General features: G+C 43.3%; 1 protein-coding gene across 2 annotated transcripts in view; it reads left to right on the top strand.

The window, feature by feature from the left end:
• The window catches only part of FHL1 (four and a half LIM domains 1), a 321,710-nt gene that overhangs the window by 290,813 nt on the left and 7,275 nt on the right, over window positions 1-23,622 (top strand). For both annotated transcript variants that reach the window (XM_086918670.1, XM_086918669.1), the window contains 3 exons: window positions 2,579-2,753; window positions 16,500-16,669; window positions 21,330-21,516. In XM_086918670.1, the coding sequence (XP_086774796.1) occupies window positions 2,579-2,753; window positions 16,500-16,669; window positions 21,330-21,516 (532 nt within the window). The remainder of the gene's footprint in view (window positions 1-2,578; window positions 2,754-16,499; window positions 16,670-21,329; window positions 21,517-23,622) is intronic.

The raw sequence follows: 23,622 nt of genomic DNA, 5'->3' as shown, positions 1-23,622 counted from the left end.
GACGGACAACACTATCAATTCAAAGTCCTTCCATTCGGGGTAACAACAGCACCAAGAGTGTTCACAAAGTGCTTACCAGTAGTAGCAGCACATCTCAGAAGACAACAGATCCATGTCTTCCCATACTTAGACGATTGGCTTATAAAGGCCAAGTCATTCAACCAGTGTGTTCAACACACATCTCACATAATTCAGACACTGCACAACTTGGGGTTTACAATAAACCACGCCAAGTCACATCTACAGCCCTCTCATGTACATCAATACCTAGGGGCTACCATAAGCACCACTAAAGCTCTAGCTTATCCCAGTCCAGCCAGGATACAGAGGATTCAAACCTTAATCTCAAGGTTTCAAAACCAACACTCTCTCCCAGCCAGAGTGTTCATGCAACTAATAGGCATGATGGCATCTTGCATTTTTACTGTACCATATGCAAGACTGCAAATGCGTCCATTGCAGGAATGTCTAGCACATCAGTGGAATCAGGCATAAGGACAACTGACAGACCTGGTGTTGGTGGACAGCCACACACATCGCTCTCTGCAGTGGTGGAACACCAAAAAATTGTCCAGAGGGCCCCCGTTCCTCGAGCCTGTTCCACAAATAGTACTGACAACAGACGCATCCCTGACAGGATGGGGAGCACATCTGCTCCACCACACAACTCAGGGAAGATGGACTGCTCAACAAAAGGGGCTTCACATCAATCACCTAGAGTTGATGGCAATTTTCCTGGCACTAAAGTCCTTCCAAGTATAAATACAAAACAAAGCTGTCTTAATCCGAACGGACAACATGACAGCCATGTACTACATACAGAAACAAGGAGGCACACATTCCCTGCAACTGTCCCAGCTCGCACAAAAAATTTGGAGATGGGCCATTCCACAAAAGTAATATCTGCTTGCAGAACACCTTCCAGGAGTTCACAATCAGATAGCCGATCTGTTAAGTCGACAGACACAACAGATTCACAAATGGGAACTACATCTGCAAGTTCTTCATTCATTCTTTCACAAGTGGGGTCATCTAGACCTGGACCTGTTTGACACACACGAAAACGCAAAATGCCCAACCTTCGCTGCCAGGTTCCCACACCCGTTGTCTAAGGACAATGCGATATGGATGAACTGGTCTGGCAGATTTGCGTACGCTTTTCCGCCAACCCCACTGATACCACTAGTGGTACGCAAACTCAGACAACAGTCTCTCAAACTGATCCTAGTAGCTTCCACATGGGCACGCCAACCGTGGTTCACCACACTGCTAGATTTCTCTCTAGTTCCACACCAAAGACTGTCTCTGACACCATCAATGCTAACGCAGAACCATGGAGACATCAGACATCCAGATCCAAGTCAACTGAATCTGGCGATCTGGCTCCTGAAGTCTTAGAGTTTGGTTACCTTATCCTACCGCCAGACTGTAGGAATATCATTAAAGAAGCCAGAAGACCTACTACTAGAGCTTGCCATGCTGCAAAATGGAAGAGATTTGCTATTTACTGCACTAACAATCAAATTGACCCTCTAGATGCTTCCATCCAAAATATCATCTGTTACCTTCTCCATTTACAAAGATGTAATCTAGCATATTCATCTATACGTTTACATCTTGCAGCCATTGCAGCATATCTACAAAACAGACAACATATGTCATTATTTAGAGTACCTGCAATCAAGGCTTTTATGGAAGGATTAAAGAGAATCATTCCTCCTAGGTTACCACCATCTCCAGTGTGGAACCTAAACATTGTGCTTACAAGGCTCATGGGGACCCCCTTTTGAACCTTTAAATAAATGTGAATTGCAATTTCCCACATAGAAAACAGATTTCCTTATTGCTATTACCTCTCTTAGAAGAGTTAGTGAGATACAAGCTTTCACTATACAAGAACCATTTTTACAATTACACCGTAACAAGGTGGTTCTAAGGACAAATCCTAAATTCCTTCCTAAGGTAATTACTCCTTTTCATCTAAATCAATCGGTAGAGTTACCAATGTTTTTTCAAAACCCAGACTGTAGCAGAAAGAGCTCTACACACACACTAGATGTAAAAAGAGCTCTTCTCCATTACATTGATAGGACAAAATCCTTTTGTAAAACAAAGCAACTGTTTGTAGCTTTCTCTCCACCACACAAAGGCAACCCCATTTCAAAATCAGGAATTGCAAGGTGGATTGTTAAAAGAATACAAATATGCTATCACAAAGCAAAACGCACATTAACAGTTCCTCCTGGAGCGCACTCCACTTGCAAACTAGGAGCCTCCATGACTTTCTTAGTGAACATTCCCCTAGAAGACATCTGCAAGGCAGCAACATCTTAATTAGATATACACGCATTGACATCCTTTTTTCTTTCTACAAACTCCATCATTTCCCATCATGGGGAAAAACAATCTAAGGATGGAGCCGATGCCCATGCGCACTTCCAAGATGACAACAACATGCAATCATCCGAGCCCAACACCAGGTGGCGATCTAATGCACAGTGTAAGAATCTGCAGCTCTACATGCCAAGAGCAGATGCATACTGGTAAGTAGCATTTTCCTTATTTTTCTATCCTATAGGAACTGCATTACAAGAATCGCTACTGGCACGATGACTGCTTCCGGTGCTCCAAGTGTTATCACCCTCTGGCCTCAGAGCAGTTCATGATGAAGGAGAATAAGATTCTGTGTTCAAAATGTTCCGACCGCGAGGACGCTCCCAGGTGCAGCGGATGTCACAAGCACATCTTACCAGGTAATCAAAATGCACTGAGTATTGCAACGTTGAATTTATATTTACATCATGGTCACAGATCATTTATTTGTGATTTATGGGACAATTATCCTTTTAATGCTTAAGCAGCTTAAACTTTGTATAGAACGTGTTATCTGTACCGTAGATAATCATATGATCATGTGTACAGCGCGTGCAACACCGGACTTAGTGAAACCGAAAATACTATCCTGGAAAACACCAATGGCACCGGTTTCTCTAATCTTCCTACTATGTAGTGGGTTTATTGCCTCTAATTTGGATAGATATCCTCGTTTCTGAGAGGTGGCACCATCAGTAATTGCTTTTTGTACAATGTTTGGCCGATTCACAATAGCATTTATAAGGATGGAAATTTGTTCTACAGGGGTACTCTTTTAAGTACTCTTAACTTTTGTGAATTGCCTGAAATCTCCAACTCCCGATTAACAAAAGTGCAAAGATGCCACAGTCCTTTCTATATACACTAACCGTATATGAATATTGCCATGTTATTTCATTGTTAGATGGTTTGGGGTCAATTTACAAATGCATGTGAGCGTATTTTTAAATAGTACTCCAGCAGTACTACTTTCTTACGTACTCAAAAACGTCTTTTTTAATAGTCCCCGATATCTCTTCTTTAGTTCCAGAGTTCATGGTAGAGTACCATGTCTGTCAAACTCTAAATAACCGCCTTAGGGCCTGATTACGAGTGGTTCGTTATTTTCTGACCTCTGTATAAACCCCCGTTTGCGCAGTGTTCGGAATTACAAGTTGAGTGTTATTTACTGCACCTGATGTTTATCGGATGCATTAAATACCTCAAACTATGTTAAATTTCAGCAGGTCAAACCTTCTGAAATTTTAACGGGGGAAAAGCATACGGTGTTTACCGCATCATGCAGATTTTGGTGCATTAAACACCAAAATCTGCATGTTAGTCCACAGAAACCCATTTATCACACATGATAAGTAACATACCCATTGGTATCAAAATAAATAGCACCTAAAGTTGTAATCAGGCCTTAGTGTTTTTACTGAAAAATTTTAAACTATAATATTGGGTCAAAACCAGTTGTATGATGGAACCCCGCATGCCTTTACAATGCAAGCACTACCCTGACTGCGACGTTAGCATGCGTTACTTTACTATGCACGTCTTTACAACGGCTTGCTTTAGGTGCTGGACTTTGGAATAGTATAAATTACTATTCCAACTCCAGTCTATGCAGCAGTAAGAAAGGTGTTGGAAATAAAAATCCAACACCGGTCCAACAAAGCGCCCCCTTAAGCAAGCCATTGTAACGACTTGCGTGGTAAAGTAACACGTGGTAACCTCGCAGTCAGGGCAGTGACTGGGTTGTAAAGGCAGGTTGTTTTTGTGACTGCAGGGTAAAGGATGTTTCCAGTCAAATCCAATGTATTTATGCTATGCTTCAGGAATGATACATGAGTGACAATTTTTTGTTTAAGGAGCATAGAGTGCTGATTTTGTAGCACCATTTTCCAGCGGTGGCTGCTACCTGTTAGCAGCAGAGGGGCGGGGTAGGTAGGAAGGATCGGGGGGTCAAATAGGATAAAAAAAATGACTTAGCTACCGGCCAGCCTGCTGGCCAGCTGCCACACGTCTTACGTCCTCTTCCTGGCTTCTTGGGGGAGAGAGGAAGCACCAGGGATCTCAGGCTCCTTACAGCCAATCGCATTGCTGCATTGCAGCGTTATGAGTTGTCTGAGCGGACACGGTGCTCAGGCACAAACTGGAGTGGTGGGTATGTTCTTCAAGCTGGCTGAAATGCAGCCTGCATGGAGAACACCGTAGGTGCGCATGACTGTTTTGGGCGGCCCAGTAGGGCCAGAAAAGCACTCATGCTCACATTGGGAGTGCAAACCATTCCTCCCTCCCCCTGCTCTAAGAGCAGCCCCGCCCCACAAGGATGCCGCAACAGGGAAAACTAAAATGATAATAACCTTGGGTTATCATATCATTTTTCCTTTTTTTACACTGCAAAAATCCGTACTGCCATTTTCTTGGTTACATAGGGCACTAGCCGCTTCGATCGTTCTTTTATAACTTATGTGGAGGCTTTTCATGATCTATATTGCAAGCTCATTAGCACTATACACACTGCAGCTGCGGCCTGAATCTGTATGATTGATGTACTACTGGTGTAATTCTGAGTTGTTTAAATCTCTCTAACCAGAGGGATAGATCTGCTACCCAAGGTCCGAGTTTGGGAGATGTGTGATTTTTCATGTTCCCAATCTTTTCTTTCCAAAGTAGAATCCGAATTATATTATGTCAGATAATCTACTTAAAAGGAACCGCATGGGGAGCTAAAAGAAAGTGGAAGATAAAAGTGAAGGGATATACTGTAGACTTTCTGAATAAGATTTGACGTTCCTATCACATTGTATTCCCAGAATATTTAACTTCCATGTAAATCCAATGGTTCGTAGGCATCTGCGAGAAATTGTGCTGTAAAACGCACTGTATGGTTGATTTTTTTCTCCCCGAAATATTCGTTTTGTGGGGAGAGACCATCTTCACAAAACCACTGCAGACAGCAAGGCCTGTGCCGCAGGCCATGAACTATTGTAACATTTCATTAATAACCCTTTTAGAATTGCATTGGAAACCTGGGGCTTTAACAAATATCTGAAATGCTGCATAAAAATGAAATATCAGGCCATATGTTTTTCAAATGTACTTTCTGTTGGAGGGCTCCTTTGAACTCGTCACACTTCGTACTGAGTCACTTTCCATCTATTTTAAAGTGTCCATCTATTTCAAAGTTCACTAGCTATCACAGACACATGAATTCATTGACCAACACATGTACAAATTATACAAATTATACACCGTAAAACATACAAAGCCACCCGGGCAAGAGCACATTCCAAAGTAGATCCTCTCTCCACGTAGCTGTACATTAAACTACATTTATTAAAAAGCAGACATGTTGGCTTTATTGAAGTGGTATGTGTGGCGCAGGGGTATACGTTCATGTGTGTATGTATTTGGGGGCAGGCTTACAATAAACTAACGCAGCGCTGTGCAGCAAGTCATTTGCTGCAGGCGCGCAACACCCTTTGGACTCACCGGGCTTCAGCCCCCCCCCGTCGTGTGTGGCAGCCCGGGATGAGACAGATCCCGGGCACATACAGAGCCGCACCCGAACGTTCAACAGGTCTTTAAAAGACCATTTGAATGTTAATTAGGTGTTGCTGTTTTTCCCCCCTTGTTGGAGGCCCTGCAGCTCCAATCTGCCTACTGATTGAAGTTTCAGCCCCCCCCCCCGAAATTTTTTCTTAGCCCCCCCCCCCCAAAATTTGCCTCTAGTTGCGCCTCTGATTTGCTGTGCCGTGTTGCGTTAGTTTTAAAGCACAAGGATGCAACATATTTACAACTATATGTTGCATCTCTGTGCTTCCCCCTGTGCTGGCACACAAACTGCAGCCATGCGCTGGCACAGGCACCCTTGCATTATGGTGCAAGGAGGCCTGCGTCACGGGGATGATTGTTTAGGTGCGGGAAGGGACACCTTCCTGTACACAAACAATCATTAGAGGTCATGTCCTTATTCTGTGTGCGCTGCAGAATGCAGCACGCATAGAAAGAGGAAAAAACAAGGAGAAATTAATACATTTCTCCTTGCTGCGCCACTCTACACCTCCCCTGGTGAGGCGTAGCATTCAGACGCATTTCCAGATTTACGATTTCTTATAAATCTGGAATTGTGTCTGGTTCCATGGGTGTTGCGTGGGAACACCCACAGCAACACACATGGAACGCCCCTTTAACAAAAAGTGCTGCATGTAAAGTGGCCATATTTACAAGGACAGGAAAAGCCACGCAGGGGTGGCTTTTTCATTCCTTGTAAATATGGGGCAGAAAAATGCGCTGCCGGTGCATCACAAAAAGTGACGCACTGGCAGCACATGGGGCTTGTAAATCCGTCCCACAGTTCCGAATCGGATTTGACGCAAGCCCCACATGCTCTTTAAAATATTCAGTAATTGGGCTATCCTTATCAAAGTACTTTTGGTAATATTGCTAGTCATTTTTGGTTACAGTCACTAGGAGTCTCACCCTCACCGCTCCCCTCCTCGTTCAGTGGTGTTCTGGGTGTTCTGGTGTTCGAGGAATGGCCTTCTCATTAGGTTTTTGGGTTTATTGGGCATCAACAGTTAAAGTGCAGCAGTGGTGTTTGTAGAGGAGTAAACAAGTAGTACTGAAGTGAAAACTCGCTTCACTGAACCTACTTCCTGATACTGGTGCTGACCAGGCACTGTACCTGGCATAAGGCCAATTGGTATAAACATGATCTAATGATTTCCATGAAATTTCAGATTTTTTCGTCGAAATTTAAAATTATAGTCCAGTTCCATTTTGCTCTCAATATTACATATCTTCTAATTTTCTGTGCTGCCACCACCTCAGTTTCTGTGGCTCTCCTTTGCCCTTCTTCTAGGCCTGGCATTTTCTATTCCTTTAAGCACCTGTCTCCTCCTGTTCCCGCTACCCTTCTACTGTGCCTTATGCTCACACTGCTGGCACTTGCCGCAGGTGCCAGGTCTGGGCCAAGCTTGGTGGCATCTGGCTCTTCCTATCTCAGTGTGGTCAGCCGGTGGCTTCTCTTCTGCAGGACTGTGCTCATGAGACTCTGGTGAGGCACGGGGCAATGATTAGGATGGCATATATTTCTGCCCACCTTGTAAATGTTCCCTTGCGTTCTTCCTGCTTTGGTTCTCAGCTCTATACTCTGACATTCTCCGCCTACTCTTAACATTTGTCTCCGCTTGAAGTGGAAATAACAAGTCCAGTCTTTGATGTCCCCTCCAGCCCCTCCCGAGGCTGGGCAAGATGCAGATAGGTAAGTACCCTGCCAGAGAGGTTTCCCGTATGGATCACGTGGTTGCATTCATACACACAGCTGCATGGGATGAGGTTGTGAAGTTTCTCATGGTCAACCTTTCTAAGTATCATCCATGTCAATTGTTTTGGGTGATTTTAGAAATTCACACCTGGGATGCCAAGTCTCAACAGGTCTCGTTTCCGAGATGATCGCATCCGTTAGCATGACCAGGAAAGCATGGCGGCTACAGTCAGCAGTAGATGTTTAATTTTACAGAGGTGTCCATAAATGATGCCTTCCTTATTCTTTGTGTGGAAGAGAGTGTACGCAGTTGATGCATGTCCTACACCAGATATGTGCGTGGAAATCTTGCCCTGCTGCACCATCTGCTGTATGTATCTTATGTGTATTCAAGGATGAGTGCTTTGCTGTTCCCTGTCATTTACTTCTTTTGTATGGAAGGCAAGCTTACAGTGTCATTGCCCATGGCGTAAACGCGTGTGCATGAGGAAGCTTGCACAGAGGTTGATCATGCTGTAAATGTTCTCTGTCTCTATGAGGGATGTCTACCTTGATTCTTTGAATTATGTACTTATTCATGTGCTGTGTGCATTAGTAAAGCTTGTGAAAACATTTTTAGTATTGCAAAGTCAGACATGTTCGGTTGTGCCCCTGGTTGTTTCTTTCCCTGTCAGTATAATTTCCAAGTATCTCCAATTTCCCTCAGACAAACTCTGAGACCCACAGAAACCTGACAGCAAAAATATTAGTGAAAAACACGCCTGACATTTCTGAAGATCAACAGTGCAAAGTAAACCCCTCTGGCTTCTTCATGTAGTCGAGTAAGGCAGCTAATCACCCCTCACAGCGGGGTCTGATGGTAGGCTGTAGCTCAATGCTCTTGGGTAACAAGGCTCGGAGACTGCTCTTTCAGTAGGCCAATCCTTGGAGAGTAACCATCTCATCATCTATCCATAAATATACTAGTAATATAAATAAACCATCGCTAAGGGTGAGTTAGGGCTTGAATACAGTACTTCATCCCAAAAATTAACGTTACAAAAATATGGAGAGTGAACTTTTTCAGGATACCCTGGGCAGTCAAGGGTGACTCTGCTCAGAATGCAATCAATCAGATCCATTCACCACTGCCGTCTAGGCACTTAGCCTTACTTTTAGGCTCAAAGCGGATCACCAAGTTCACCGCTTTAGCACCTGAATCTCAAAGTAGTGAAGTTGAGCAGTCCAAGGAAGGTCGTATGGGGTGAGACTCAGCACTCACCAGAAATCAGGCAAGAAGTAATCGTTTTTTTAAACTTTCTTTTTCAATTTCGTAAATGGGGTCGTGTCTACAAAGCCAATGTCATACATATGAAATACAAGGATTATGAATACATCCATGCATCACACATAGTCTGCACAGCGGTATATACAACTTGCAGAAATTGCAAGGGGGGGGGGGTAGGAAGGAGCATAGCTCATCATAGTGGTGATATCCCATTATGGAGTTCTCGTCTTCTGGAGTAATGGCTCCTGCTGTGTGTGCACATCAGTGAAGGATACGAGAGTTCACACACACACACTAACAGCGAGACCAGGCGAAGGTGTAGGTATTGGGGATGAGTGGGGAGGGAGGAGTTTATGAGCGTTCCACAGTTGGGGAGGAGGGGTAGTTTTAGGGGGGGAGGAGGGGTGAAAAATGCAAAAGCAGACTGCAGTAAGCCTTGCATGAGGAATTGACGAAGCTCAGGAACTGCTGTGTGGGGTGATTCACAATCTGACGCCGCCCGACCTCAGGGTTGTGGGCTTATTGACCGTGTATACGAATTACCCAAACAAGAATTAAGGATTGATAATGACCATGCAAGACACCTAGAAATGTATAATATATATATGATTTGGTTCTGCAATAAAAACGGTTTTACAAAAAAAAAAATCAGTGAAGGATTCTGGGTGAGGAGAGAAGATCTAAGAGGCTGCCAAATGTCACGGGGTCTAGATGTGGGAGGTTGCAAAGCAGCATACAGCTCGCTATTACTGTCGCAGTAAATCATGCTGTTAATGCATGTGTGTTTAGTGGGCGGGTGTATACGGCCCCAGTGTATGGCTAGTTCCCTTTTAGCTAGAAGTAGCACGACTGCTACATAACTGCGCAATGTTTTGGGGATAGTATGTACGTAGCCCAAGAGTGCCAGTAGCAGTGAGGGTTCAATAGTGAGTTGTGTCATAAGGGAGATTTCCATGATGTCTCGCCAATACAATGCTATTTTGCTTTGTGTCTATGTGATGTGGGCAAAGTCCGCCATTGGCGCTTTGCATCTGGGACAGTCAGCCAGCAAGAAGTAATAGTTAATTATCAAGTCAGTACTTTGGTTTTTATAAAACGAAAAGTACTCTAATATTGTCACACACAATAAAAGAAGCACTGTTCACAGTCTAACAGGGGGTGGTTATTTGGGTATTAATGGAAGCAGTACTGTAGCATATTAAGAGGCAGTTTTCTTTGGTACGGTGCATTGGCCCTTGGTCCTGTCGGGAGGAATCTCAGTGTTGTGATCAGGTGCTGCCTGTTGCTCTGGCCACTTGTAGTGGCAATCAATGAATCTAATGGTCCCTAGTCTAGTACGCTTTTTATCTTCCTTTGGGGATCATTTGTACAATACCTTTTTCTGTTCCGGTGGTGGAGTTTGCAATGTCCTTCCACAGGCACCCGTGTGTGCATCGCTATCAGCGAATCCAATGCGGCTCCAATGGTGTGCACCCAACCCAGTACACCAAGCGGGGATTCTGGGATCCTGGCCTTGGCCCAGTTGACGGAGTTCAGGCGTAATACTAGTGTGCTGCCTATCACCTCAAGTAATTCTTGCCCCCGCAGGCCCTGCCGCAATCGGACATAATCTCTGATGACCAGTGGGCATACTGTTGTGGTGTGACTGCCAACATCTCCTCTAGCTGCCGTTTAAAAATCATACACTATAAATTCCTACACCGATTCTATTACACTCCAGCTAGGAAACTCAGGTTCCGATTAGCGGAGGACGATAGGTGTGCTCGTTGTCATACGGCGGGGGCCGACTTCCTGCATTTGGCGTGGGAGTGTGGGCCCATCTCGGAGTACTGGGTGCAGGTCCATGATGCCCTTCGGGTCATGACTGAGGATGGGGTGCTGTTCGACCCTGTGGTCCTATTGCTGGGTTATACCAAGGAGGTGCCGGCGACCTATCGCAGGTTTGTGGATGTGGCACTACTGTTGGCAAAACGGCGAGTGGCCTGCTTAGGGGGCGGGGCAGGATACCGCGATTCGGGGACTGGCTGAAGGATATTGTCTATTGTCAGGACCAGTTTAATGTGTACGCAGAAATGATGCCGGTGCGCTGTAGGCCTAGGGACTTTTGGAGCCCATTACAGGTGTATCTACTTACCAGGGCTGTGCAGGATTCTGATTCGGACAGTGAGGATCGGGTTGGGGTGGGCTGACGGGGTCTCGCTTGATTTGATTATTCCTCGGTCTACGACACTCCATATGACACAGTGACCGGGAGGGGTTCTGTGTACTGATGATCCTTGCTGTGCATGGCTTACACTGTATAATCATTGTGTGGGGGGAGGGGCCGCATTGCCAGCCCTTCTGTGGCGATTTGAGATGCCTCAACTCTGGGCCTACTGAACTCTGGGTATGCACCCACTTGCCTGGTGCTGTTCTTTCTGTAAAGATGTACGATTGTGATCCTCGTTATTGATGTACTTCTATGAACTGTACTGCTATGCTCCACCTCGTGTATTTGCTGATATTATGCTATCGCTCCTGCCCACTCTGTTCCCCATCTGGACTTGGCGCCTTAACTCTCCATGTACAATGCTGCACTGCGCTGTTCTCTGAATCATAATATGCTTTGTATGTACTACACTACTGTCTTTTGCTTGTCTTCCAATAAAAAGGTTTAAAAAAAAAAAAAAGTAATTCTTGCCCCCACACATCAGTCGGAGGTATGCAGGTGGTCACAGGGGTGTGCACCCCGAGACAATCATCAAACGCTCTTGGGCTTCTCTCGGCAACGGGAGGTTTTTGAAGATCATCCTGTGTCGGCAGCCACGGTTGTCACAATGCATCTGTATTTTTTGGGTGCTAGATCACTGATGGGAATTCTCTTGTGGATGTATTCTGAGACGCCCTTCGGCGCAGGTGTCGATGCCATGGCTACAAGGGTACACATCAGGCCTTTGGACTTTGCTGGACTCGATATGGGTCGTGCCCCATCTCTGGTGGTGTTGATTCACCTCACCAAGCTCCTTTGCAGCCTTGACTTCCTCCGAGTAGCATCTTCATCATTCACATGCACATGAACACGCTCCTCCACTGCCCCATCTGTACAGTCAGTTAGCATTATCCTTTGAAATTAGTTGCAGGCAGCTCATCCTGACAGGTTAGTCGGCTCCTCCCAACTACTTGTCCTAAACCACGCAAAGGGAGTGGACAGTGCCCCAACCCAAATCTCAGAGGAATGTCCCGGTCACTACTGTTCTGGGACCCCAGGCCTTAGGTCAGGAAATCTTGCCACATTGACTAAAGGTTTCTGCCTCATCTTTCTACCCAGGTTGCAGACAGACCATGAGTGTTCCAGCAGTTCAGTTCTGTGACCAGTTCTTGGAGTTATGCACTTTTGTAAATTCTATGAAGATCGGTTCATCCAAGGACTTTGTGATAATTTTAAGCAGGAGGGCAGGGGGTGGCTAGTAATCTCCTCTTGGGAGCAACACATAACAAGAGCACAAAGGCAAGTGAGGCTGCAGCACTTATATTATGCGTTAACCTAATTGGGTTAGCCTCTCCCACAGAACAATGGGTCGTGAAGGGGTAACTCTGTAGCTCCAAAGTGGCCCTCTGTCTCCTTTCCTAATTTCAGCAATACCTCACTGTCTGACTAACTGATAGACATCACGGGAATGCTTTTTGGGGTGTGGTAACTGCAATGCACATCGGCAGTCTGGGCTCCCCCTCCAAGCCCCATGCTAGGTACCATCAAAATGTGCTTAATACAAAATGGAACCCATGGTGGCAGTGGCGCAATGCGCTTACTTGTTCTCCACATATACCCTTCACATCTGAGCACTGTTCAGACATGCAATATGCACACATCCGGAATGCACATGCACACAACATCCATATACCTTATGCATGGCCACAAAACGCAGTTATAGGGGACTGGTATAACAATTAAAAAAATATGGGAGAAGCCAGCAAGCTGCTGTATCATGCATGGGAAAAGGCCTGCACTGTACTATAATAAATTCTCTTCCACCTACAGATATAAATTCACTCCCACATATAAATGCATTCGTCTACAGCGAGGAGAGATGACAGCAGTTGTCCTAAGAAAGGTATGCACGCTTAGTGTGCCCTCCCGACAACAGGGCCTGGCTCTGAGCCTCACTCCATGTCATGGAAAGGCCTCAGCACACAGGCATGACTGCCATGCAAGCTGAGATGTGGCCATAATATGCTCCAGCTTGCTATGGGGACTTTGAGTATGGGGCCCACACTCTCTGCAGAGCCATGCATAGGATCTATCTGTGTGCCAACGCATGGTAATAATATATGCGGCTCGATCACCTTCACATTTACCATACACAATCTGCATCTAGTCCTTGGCTCAATAGCCCTATACTCTATTCCCAAATCATTATAATCATTGCAGTTTTTGTGTAGATGTGCTAATACATTTCCACACACTTTGCTTCTGTGCCACTCTTTATTTTCATAGGTATGTGTTTTGCTTTTATTTAACTGCTGCTTCATTATTTTGTTCCAGAAGGAGTAGGAGTGCAGACTGAAGGCAGCCTAATTAGCACAATATGATGACGTCATACACATTCAGAATCTTTTCTGCAAGGAATTGTCCTGCCCAGTGCAATGGAACTTGCCCCCACAGTCATGAGTCAAATCTACCACATATAATGTGGTTGTGCTCTATCAAGCCTGCCTTATGAAATTTCAGGGGGTTCTGTTGATATTACTATCCATTCTATTCTTTCTGATTAGGGGGGAGTGGGGAATGTTAAAGAAAAAAAACACCTGATATTGACAGAGTGTAGTGGGACGATGGGCCCAACTCACAAAGTCATTTTTGGCCATAAATCTAAATTAATGGACACAAATTACAACATCTGTCAAAAATTCACAAAAAGAATCCTAATAGATTTGAACGGTTTCACTACTATGGATTTCTCAGCTATGTGTGCAGGGAAATTAGCAGTAGTAAATCGCAATTAAGGGGTGAGAAGTGGGAGTAACACAGTATGATTAGCCTTGCAAGTTTGTGAACACTCACAAAATGTGCATTTTCTGGCTGTCGCAAACTAGAATTCGACCTTGGAAATAGTTCGAAATTTACATGAGCCAAGAATTCGAATAGTTCTTCTTCCAGTATTGGAAGAGGAAGGTATTATTCCCAGATCTGTTAGGGGTAAGGTAAACAGGGTTTTCTCCACAAGGAAAAATATTTTCCCCACACTGAAAAGAAAAAGAATGCCCCTGTGACCTTCTGGCTGCCTTTCCCACTTTCTAGAATTGTAAATAATCACAGGGAAAAAAGGCACCAACAAAAGTCATGTGATGGGTGATTAGAAACCTGCGCGTAGTGTGCTTTTTAGGCCAGGTGTACTATTACAGTTTTGTGAATGACAAAACATTGTAGACGTTCATTCAGGCAGAGTTGCAGAACTCTGCCTATACCTTTACACTTATCTTTATGGATCGTTTCTATGTGCTTTTCAATAACACATACTTTACCTATGGCAGATAAGGGATCATCTAGAAGTTCAATGCATTACACAAACTTATGTATGGATGGTCTGCCACTCCTATATTTTTCTTTGTGGAAATCTTCACCGACTGCATCGTCTCTGTACACATAAGTATATGTTTCAGTCATAAATGTGGGAGGGACAGAAGGGGGTGGTTGCAAACTGGAAAATACTTATGACTAATAGGAGATTAGGAAGGAGTAAAGAGAGTGTTAGTGAGAGGTTGATAGAGGAAGGGATGTGCACCCACCCACAAAAGAGTAAGCCCATTGCGATTCACAAACTGCAGTTCTAAAATCATTAAAGCTGAAAAGTGACCCAAACAGAAGTAAATTTCCCCAGCTTAGAGCTGGAGTAAGTCCAGGACCACAGATCACTGGTACTGCAACACTCTCACATATAAAATAATGGAGGTAGGGACTTAAAATATAAGCCTACATTAAATAATAATTAATGAAATAAAATACATTGATTAAAATAGTTAAAGTTATACATAAATATAACTTAAACCCTACCAAATAATACATATTTAAGTATATCTTATTTTAATAACACTTTAATGTAAAAACTAAGTTAACATTATTTTCAATTAAATATATTCAACATCCTTTTATTAATTTTATACATCATGTTATTAATAGACATTTTTACTTTAGGTGGGAATTTATTTTTAAATTTAAACTTCAGCAAAATAATTGTAATTACATTGAATATATTTAAATTAATGAATGATGTGATTCAATTTAAGTTAATAGTGCTGCAGCATTTTTTCTTTTGGTAAACACTTGAAAAATATGATTAAAATGAACCTACATTAATATTTAACACAACATATTTGTACTATCTATTTTATTCAAAATAAATCAACTTTTTTACTACCATAGGGAGAGTCTGCTGTTGAGGTGGGGATCTCCATATGGTAAAGTATAGGGAAAGGTAAACGGCGGAAACGGGTAAAAAGAACAGCGTAGTAAAATCAACACAGAAGTCAGACATCACGGATCCACCCGCACTGGGGCTCCTATACTGGCCGCTTACACGACAGATGTACCCGTTCGTTGTTTTCTCCCTACCCTTGATTTTACTACGCTGTTCTTTTTACCCGTTTCCGCCGGGTTGGAATTATCACCGGCCACATAACCTATTACCTTTGATACTAATTACAGCCCTGAAGAGTCACGAGCCATTGACTCAGTGACGAAACACGTGTCGGCTGGTTGTGTTGTTCTTTTTCTTCATGTCACCCCTCCAGAATGGGAGGCTTAATACATTTCTTTTGAAAATCTATCTTTAAGAGTCCATCTTGCTTCAACGATTATTACTTTGCTCGTGTTACTCTTGTAAACCTTTAAAAGACTTACTGTTCGTAAAGTGTGCACAGGACTTGTTTGTATTCAAGGCAAAATGCACTTTGACAAATTGTGCTATTTGTTTACTTATCCAGTCAACTATTCACATTAAGATGGCAAGGGCTATATTTTAATAGAACCAGGGAGATAATAAATTTACTGCATTCCCAGTGGTAGAGATGATTTCTGACGCTTTTTAATAATTTGTAATGATTATGTGGAAATAAATTATTAATATTAGATTAGGCATCCTGACCCATGCAATTACTCCTTTGCCTCTTCCTCTAGTTAATTTGTAATATTATATTCCTGTAATTATACCTTGATTGAGAACAAATTAAGTTGATTGTGACTTTAAAACAGGTGTTGAGTAAGGGTTAAAATTATCAATCGGTACAATGGTTTAGTTTTCAATGACATAATAATTGCTTATACATATGGTGTTTTTTTATAAGAATAGTTTTAAAATGCTTATATTGCTATTTGGGTGTTGTGAAGTTCTTATTGAATCTATATGCTATTCGTAGTACAAATACTAATATATTGTATGATGTATGTTTTATGGAATCGTGTTATGCTATTTCTTTGAGGTCTTTCACTTCTAAAATAATTTAATTTCTTTTTACATGTTTGTGTAATGTTTTGGTGATGTATGGAATTTACTTGAGAACGATGATGCAAACAATGGGAAGAGAGTGATTCTGATTTTTATTACATAATGCTTTATGCCATTTCAGGAAGCAAAAATATGGAGTACAAGAAAAGTGTCTGGCATGAGGAATGCTTCACCTGCAGCCAGTGCAAACAAGCAATAGGATCGGGAAGTTTCTTCCCAAAAGGCGAAGAGATTTACTGTGTCTCCTGCCATGAGCACAAATTTGCCAAGCTATGTGTCAAATGCAAGAATGTGAGTAGTACTGTGCAATTATTATTTATATAGGTTTTTGAACAGCAATGCCACATTCTACTTAGAAGGCATGTTGAAGATGCAAAACAGGAAGCCTGATTTTCATCAAGGGGATACTGATGTGGAAGTGGCTTGTACAACAATTTTTATTTGACTTGAGTAGTTTTTTTCCAACTTGATTTTATTTTTGATGTTTCTTTCAGTAATATATTATGTCACTTAAGGCAATATTTGAAGTCTGCCTACTGCGATGGCTTCATAAATATCTAGGATTAGTTCTGATTGACTATCATTGTTTTTGATGGTGCCCCTGGTGCCCCTGAACATATAATGCCATTGGGCCTGATTTAGATCTTGTCGGACGGGTTACTCTGTCACAACGGTGAGGGATATCCCATCAACCGAAATAATAAATCCCATTATATTCTATAGGATTTATATTTCAGCAGGCGGGATATCCGTCACCTTTGTGACTCGGTAACTCGTCCACCAAAATCTAAATCAGGCCCAAAGTCACGATGACGGCTGTTATTAGTTGATCCCATTATCAAGATTCCATAATGTAATTACAGAGTTAATAGATATTACAGCTCAAATGTAGAATATGTTGGGTTTGTGAAACAAATGTGTATTTTTACCAACTGCTCGAGGTTATCCAGGAGGTAAGCACCCTCTGGCCACGTTTTCACATCATCAAAGTTTCTATAACCTCTATGAGAATATTCCCAAAAATAATTTGCTAGGAAAGCGTTAGAGACATGCACCAGATTCACACCAAATGTTAAGGAAATTATTAGACTTAAATTAGCAACATTGAGATTGTTCAGATACAAGGACCAAAGCTCTTCCTACATATGTGTGTGTGTGCAGTAAAAAGGTTGTTCCCATGGATAACCATTGATGAGTTTTTACACAATTGTCTGTGGTGGCTCGTTCTACTGTGTAGTGATAGTTAAACACTGTGTTACCATAAAGGTAACAGTCTAGTGACTCAGGTGACATAATATCCCCTGTTAATAGGACAGTCACATTCTTGTCGACATATGTTTCACCTGGCTTGCAATCTGATACCTTCCGAGACCTGGGCGTGGTCTTTCTCACGCTCCCCCTGGGCCCCCTCGTAGTAGGGAAAGACTTCAATGCAGTGTTAGATGGAGAGCTTGATAGACACCCAGGGAGGGTTCTCCGTCAGTCCCAGCGGTGGCTCCCTGAATTTCTAGAAACATTGGGTCTGGTAGATAGCTGGAGGACACAACACCCTACACAGAAACAATTCACTCACGTCTCTGCAGCGCATAATAGCATGCCAAGGTTAGATTATGTTCTTATACCAGCCTCGGAAGCAGTGAACATCAGGGAAACCGGGTGCATGAGCAGAGGTATATCTGATCATTCCCCCGTGTGGTTGCGGCTAGACTACGGTGGTCCGTCGGCGGGTTAAGTTGCCCCCATTAACGCATGGTATCTCAAGGACCCATATGTGAAAAAGGAGACTAAACGCCTCTCAGATCAATATTTTAATGAAAACGTTGGCAGTGTAAGCTCTGCAGGGATAATTTGGGAGGCCTACAAAACTGTTATTAGAGGTGAGGTTCTGTCCCTGGTAGCGAGAAATAAAAGGAAACATCAGGCAGATATTGTTAGACTGGAGACAGAGGTGATGTCCTTAGAGAAAGAACTGTCGGAGTCGCCGAATCAGAACGGTCTCCACCGCTTGAAGCTCCGTCAGGTTGAGTATAAGAGCATGGCACGGGAGAAGGCTGTTGCCCAATACAATGATATACAGAGCAGGATCTATGAACATGGTGATAAAGCGGGGAAATTGATAGCTTGGCTCGAGAGGGGGGAGAGAGCCTCCAGATTGGTGCCTGAGTTGTCTATTAGTGAAGCGTGCAGGGTAACTGATCCGCAGGAGGTGGCGGAAGAGTTTGCCATGTATAACAAAGAGGTGTACACCTCAGCTGCCTCGTACACCGAGGACGAAAATAGTGCTATAATTAAGGATATTGCTATGCCGACTTTGTCTGATGAAGACAGAAAGTATTTAGATTCCCCTTTCACTGACGACAAAGTTGCACAGGCCATACGAGGCACGAAGTCCGGAAAAGCCACCGACCCTAACGGGATACCGATTGAGCTGTACAAACTACATGCCCAGAGACTCGCGCCCTACATGCGCACGATGTTTCTGGAGAGCAGGGAAAAGGGTGAACTCCCCTATGACCAATGGGTTGCTAACATAGTCGTCCTTCATAAGCCTGGGAAACCCAAGACTCTCTGCTCCTCATACAGGCCCATCTCCCTCCTTAATGCAGAGCCTAAAGTCCTCGCTAAATTGCTAGCTGTAAGGTTGGTTAAGGTGGTCTCTACCTTGATACATCCAGACCAGTCGGGGTTTATGCCGCGCCATAACACTGCGCTCAACCTGGGTCGACTGCATGGGATCCTCGGTCGTTCACCGACCTTGCAGGAGCCCGCTGCTCTGGTGTCACTTGATGCCACCATGCCTTTTGACCGAGTCGAGTGGTCTTATTTGTTCGCGGTGCTGGCAAAGTTGGGAGGAATTCGTAGGGTGGGTGAGACTCCTTTATGCCAACCCCTTGGCGAGAGTGACGGTCAACAACCGTAAGTCGGCAGACTTTTCATTACAGAGATGCACGAGACAGGGGTGACCCTTATCCCCGTTACTCTTTGCACTGGCGCTGGAGCCTTTGGCGGCTTGGGTCCCCTGGGACCTAACAATACGCGGTCTGAGATGGACGCAGGAGTGGGAAGACAAGATCTCACTTTACGCAGACGACATTATACTCTACCTCACCAGGCCCAGAGCATCCCCGAAGTGTTTTTTGGATGTTTTGGCAATTTTTGGTCGATATCTGTACTTTTTGTCTTGTCCGGGGAGCCACCAGTGATCCAGCAGTCGTGTCCTCTTCAGATAGAAAAGGTGGGATTTACTTACTTAGGCATATACATAACGTTTGATGCAAAGCTTAGATTTGAACGTAATTTGGGTTCCCCTCTGAGCCGACTGAAAAACGATGTGGTGCGCTGGAGGGCTCTTCCACTCTCAATGCTCGGAAGAGCGACGTTGTTCAAAATGATGTCCCTACCAAGATTTCTGTATGCACTGCAAAACGCGATGGACCCGGTCCCCGTGTCTTACTTTAAAGATATAGAACGATTGCAGAGGGTGCTTCTATGGGAAGGTAGACCAAGGATCTCTTTTCTGAAGTTGACCCTTCCCTGGTACGATGGAGGCATCGGACTCCCTGATCTGAGAAAATACTATTGGGCTTCCCAACTGGCGGCCATCAATCAAATTGTATACGGACTCCCAGGGGATCCGGGATATGCTATGGATAGAGAACAGGCGCCAGGGGGAGATATCGGTAGAGCGTTATACGCCAGGAAGGGAAGATTTCATTTGACGGGTCCAACCGCCCATGCGGTAACAATCTGGCACATTGCAAATAAGTCTTTGGGTTGGGAGGGTAAACTGACACTAGCAACGCCATTGATCAACTCCGAACAATTGGGGAGCTTGTGGAAATCAAAAGGATTTGATAAATGGGAATTGATTGGTGTCTCCCAGGTGAAGGATGTCTGGAACGGGACGGAGATGCACAAGTTTGAGTCACTGAAAACAAAATATGAACTGAATGATAGTGAGTACTTCCGCTATCGCTAGGTCCGACATGCTTTGATGGCTCGCGTCCCGAGGGGTGAGGTGCTCCCCGACTCAGACTGGTTCAATTAAAAATCCTACACCGGATCTACATCACCGGGCCTTGTCTGGTTAAGATGGGACGGGGAGTGAGTGGTGATTGTAAGAGAGGTTGTGGTGAGCTGGGAACCTTCCTCCATGTACTGTGGCATTGTGAGTATGTTACTGTGTATTGGCGCAAGATCCATGAGGTAATGACAGAGGTGACTCGGACTGAGGTTCCTTTGGAGGCCCGTCGGTACTTGTTGAATGTGTGGGGGGCCGACTGATCTGAATGCCTCGCAGAAGCAATGGGTGACCCTGGTTTGTATGGTAGCAAAGCAGAACATAGCACAACGGTGGGGAGCCGCCCGAGACCCGGATCTCTCCAAATGGTCCGAAGACCTAGATTGGTGCATGATGCGTGAAAAAATGTATATGTTGCTAGAGGTTGTCCTGGCAAGTGGGAGAAGGTCTGGGGACTCTGGAACACATACAGGGGTGACCTTTGTGAACCACCGGCTACTGTATCTGCATCAGAAATGTCTGACTCCCCTTAATCCTAAATGTGATTATTACTGTAATGTATCCTGTGATGCGACGAAACCCCCCATGCTATGTGACTCACTCGGTGTGCATAGATTGTTGAATCAGGTTTTCTTTGTTCAATAAAAACATTAAAAAATATATATATATATCCCCTGTTAAAGCAGCGTCTGCTTCAAACTGAGTAATTGAGAATGTGTTCGTTTATTGTGACCAAGGTATGTTTAATTTCAGGTTCTCAGTGGCATTGGTAATCCCAATGGCCAAATAATTTTTGACTCAATTTCATTCCAGTTATATTGATAATAAAATAAATCATTAATTCCTGAAGAGTGTACAGTAAACGCATAGATGAGTGAAAGATATGTTGTAAATTGTACATTGTGTTAATGTCAGTTACTTTATCAATAGGCCATCACATCTGGAGGGATCAATTACCAGGATAGACCATGGCACTCGGAGTGCTTTGTGTGTGCCACTTGCCAAAAGAAGCTTGCTGGACAGCGCTTCACTGCTGTGGAAGACCTGTTCTACTGTGTGGATTGCTACAAAACCTGTGTAGCCAAGAAGTGCTCTGGATGCAGCAACCCTATCACAGGTAGCCCAGTCATTCATATTTTAGCAATAATTAGATGTAGTCTTGTAGAGCATTATTTATTGCACACCAAGAGGTTAGTAAAAATCGGGGAAAAGTTTAGTGTGAGTTATTGATATGAAGCAAACATACTAACAATGCACATTATTTTATTTCCCTTAACACATCAACAATTGCTCTATTCAGAGTGTATACGTTTCTAATGGATATATATACAGGTCTTGCATAAGGAGGGGTACAACATTACTATTCCCACTCCAGTGGGTGCAACAGTAGGGAAAGCGTTGGATAGAGTAGGGGTAAAAATGACTATTCCCACTCCAGAGAATGCAACAGTGGGGAAAGCGCTGGATGGCGTAGCGGTAAAAATTACTATTCCCACTCCAGTGAGTGCAACAGTAGAGAAAGAGCTGGATAGCGTAGGGGTAAAAATTACTATTCCCACTCCAGTGAGTGCAACAGTAGAGAAAGTGTTGGATAGCGTAGGGGTAAAAATTACTATTCCCACTCCAGTGAGTGCAACAGTAGGGAAAGCGTTGGATAGCATAGCGGTTAAAATTATTATTCCCACTCCTGTGAGTGCAACAGTAGGGAAAGTGTTGGATAGCGTAGGGGTAAAAATTACTATTCCCACTCCAGTGAGTGTAACAGTGTGGAAAATGTAGGTTAGCGTAGGGGTTACATTAATATACTTATCAATTAAATATAAAAAAATAACATGTTAATAAATCAATTAACAAATTAATAAATACCAATAAAATAAAATTAATAATTACTTAAATAACATTAAATTACTTCCCACACTATTCCCCCCTTAACAGTGCCTCCAGCTGCTGGGCACTTACCTGTCACCCTTGGTTGACTCCACATTGTCTATTCACGGCTTGCTTAATACTCCTAAATATATCCATATGTGCAACCCTGCCTTTAGTCACACTACATGCTTATGGGAAACAGTGCCACTCCTTTATGTTTAGAGCATGTCTCCAAGCATTACACACCTGAAACAACATAACACACATAGATCCAATAGAACCATCATCCTTTATATCCAAATACTCTGAAGGAGAACCCAAGGAACAGATGTAAATTAATATTCTTTTCAACCTCTTTAGGGGTATAAAGCACCATACAAATGCTACAATACAGTGCAAACTGTGGTAAATTCAATATCCTAATTCACGGAATCATCATTTGTGGAAATTCACGATTTTAAAATGCACTTGCGGATAAGGCTGATTTTCTAAAGATTTAAATTCAGGATCAGCGATGAGGCAAGTTGTAATCTACAGTACAGGGCCTACAAAAAACAGTGATATTATCAACAATGGTCCTGTCGGGTAAGAACAAAATTGCTTCAAATACTGTACGTATCTCAAAACATATTTATGGCATAATAGTATTACTTATTACCACATCTAGATTAAATCATTAAGTGCAAACCAAACAAGAGGAAGGGTCAGGACATGTTTTTTAATCAGTGAATTATTTTTCATTCATGTTTTATCTTTTATTTTTCAACTGACTCCTTAAGATATGCATAAAGATCATTTACAAATACGTCGCATCAATTCAAATCAGTGAAAATTGTGACATAAAGTGAAAAAATTGTGACTGAGTGATAGAACAATTAGTGACCTATATACATGTGAATGGGAAGTATTGAGGGGGAAAGAAGTTAGAAAGCCAATCTCTGGTTTAGTAATTCTCAAATCCAACACGCTATATTAATTAGCTATGTTACGCTGGACTCGGTTGATTGGTCCTTATGGTATTTTGTCGACGTTTTGACCCTATAGACGCCTTAGTTGAGGGTCACTGGCGGGTCTTCTTCAGGACGGGGGAGAGTGACATCGCGCCTGTAGGTTAATTAGAATAAAACCATCAGGTTTGGATTTTGCACAAGGTTTACATTAAAAAGGATAAAAACGTTATTATGGGGGTGGGATTCACAATTTACCGGATATTTTGGCACCAGCCTGGGTCCCCTCATGGGTTGGACACCTTGGAGTTGTGCTGGTTAGGGTCTCCTCTTCTGTGTTGATTAATCTGTGTGACATGGTAAATTTATAAGGGGTAAGTAAATTGGACTCTAGTTAAAAAAAATTT

This window comes from Lissotriton vulgaris, chromosome 4_1 (assembly GCF_964263255.1).
Source record: "Lissotriton vulgaris chromosome 4_1, aLisVul1.2, whole genome shotgun sequence".
Taxonomy (NCBI): domain Eukaryota; kingdom Metazoa; phylum Chordata; class Amphibia; order Caudata; family Salamandridae; genus Lissotriton; species Lissotriton vulgaris.
Note: the sequence above shows the minus strand (reverse complement) of the source record. Positions and strands in the feature narration are given on the sequence as shown.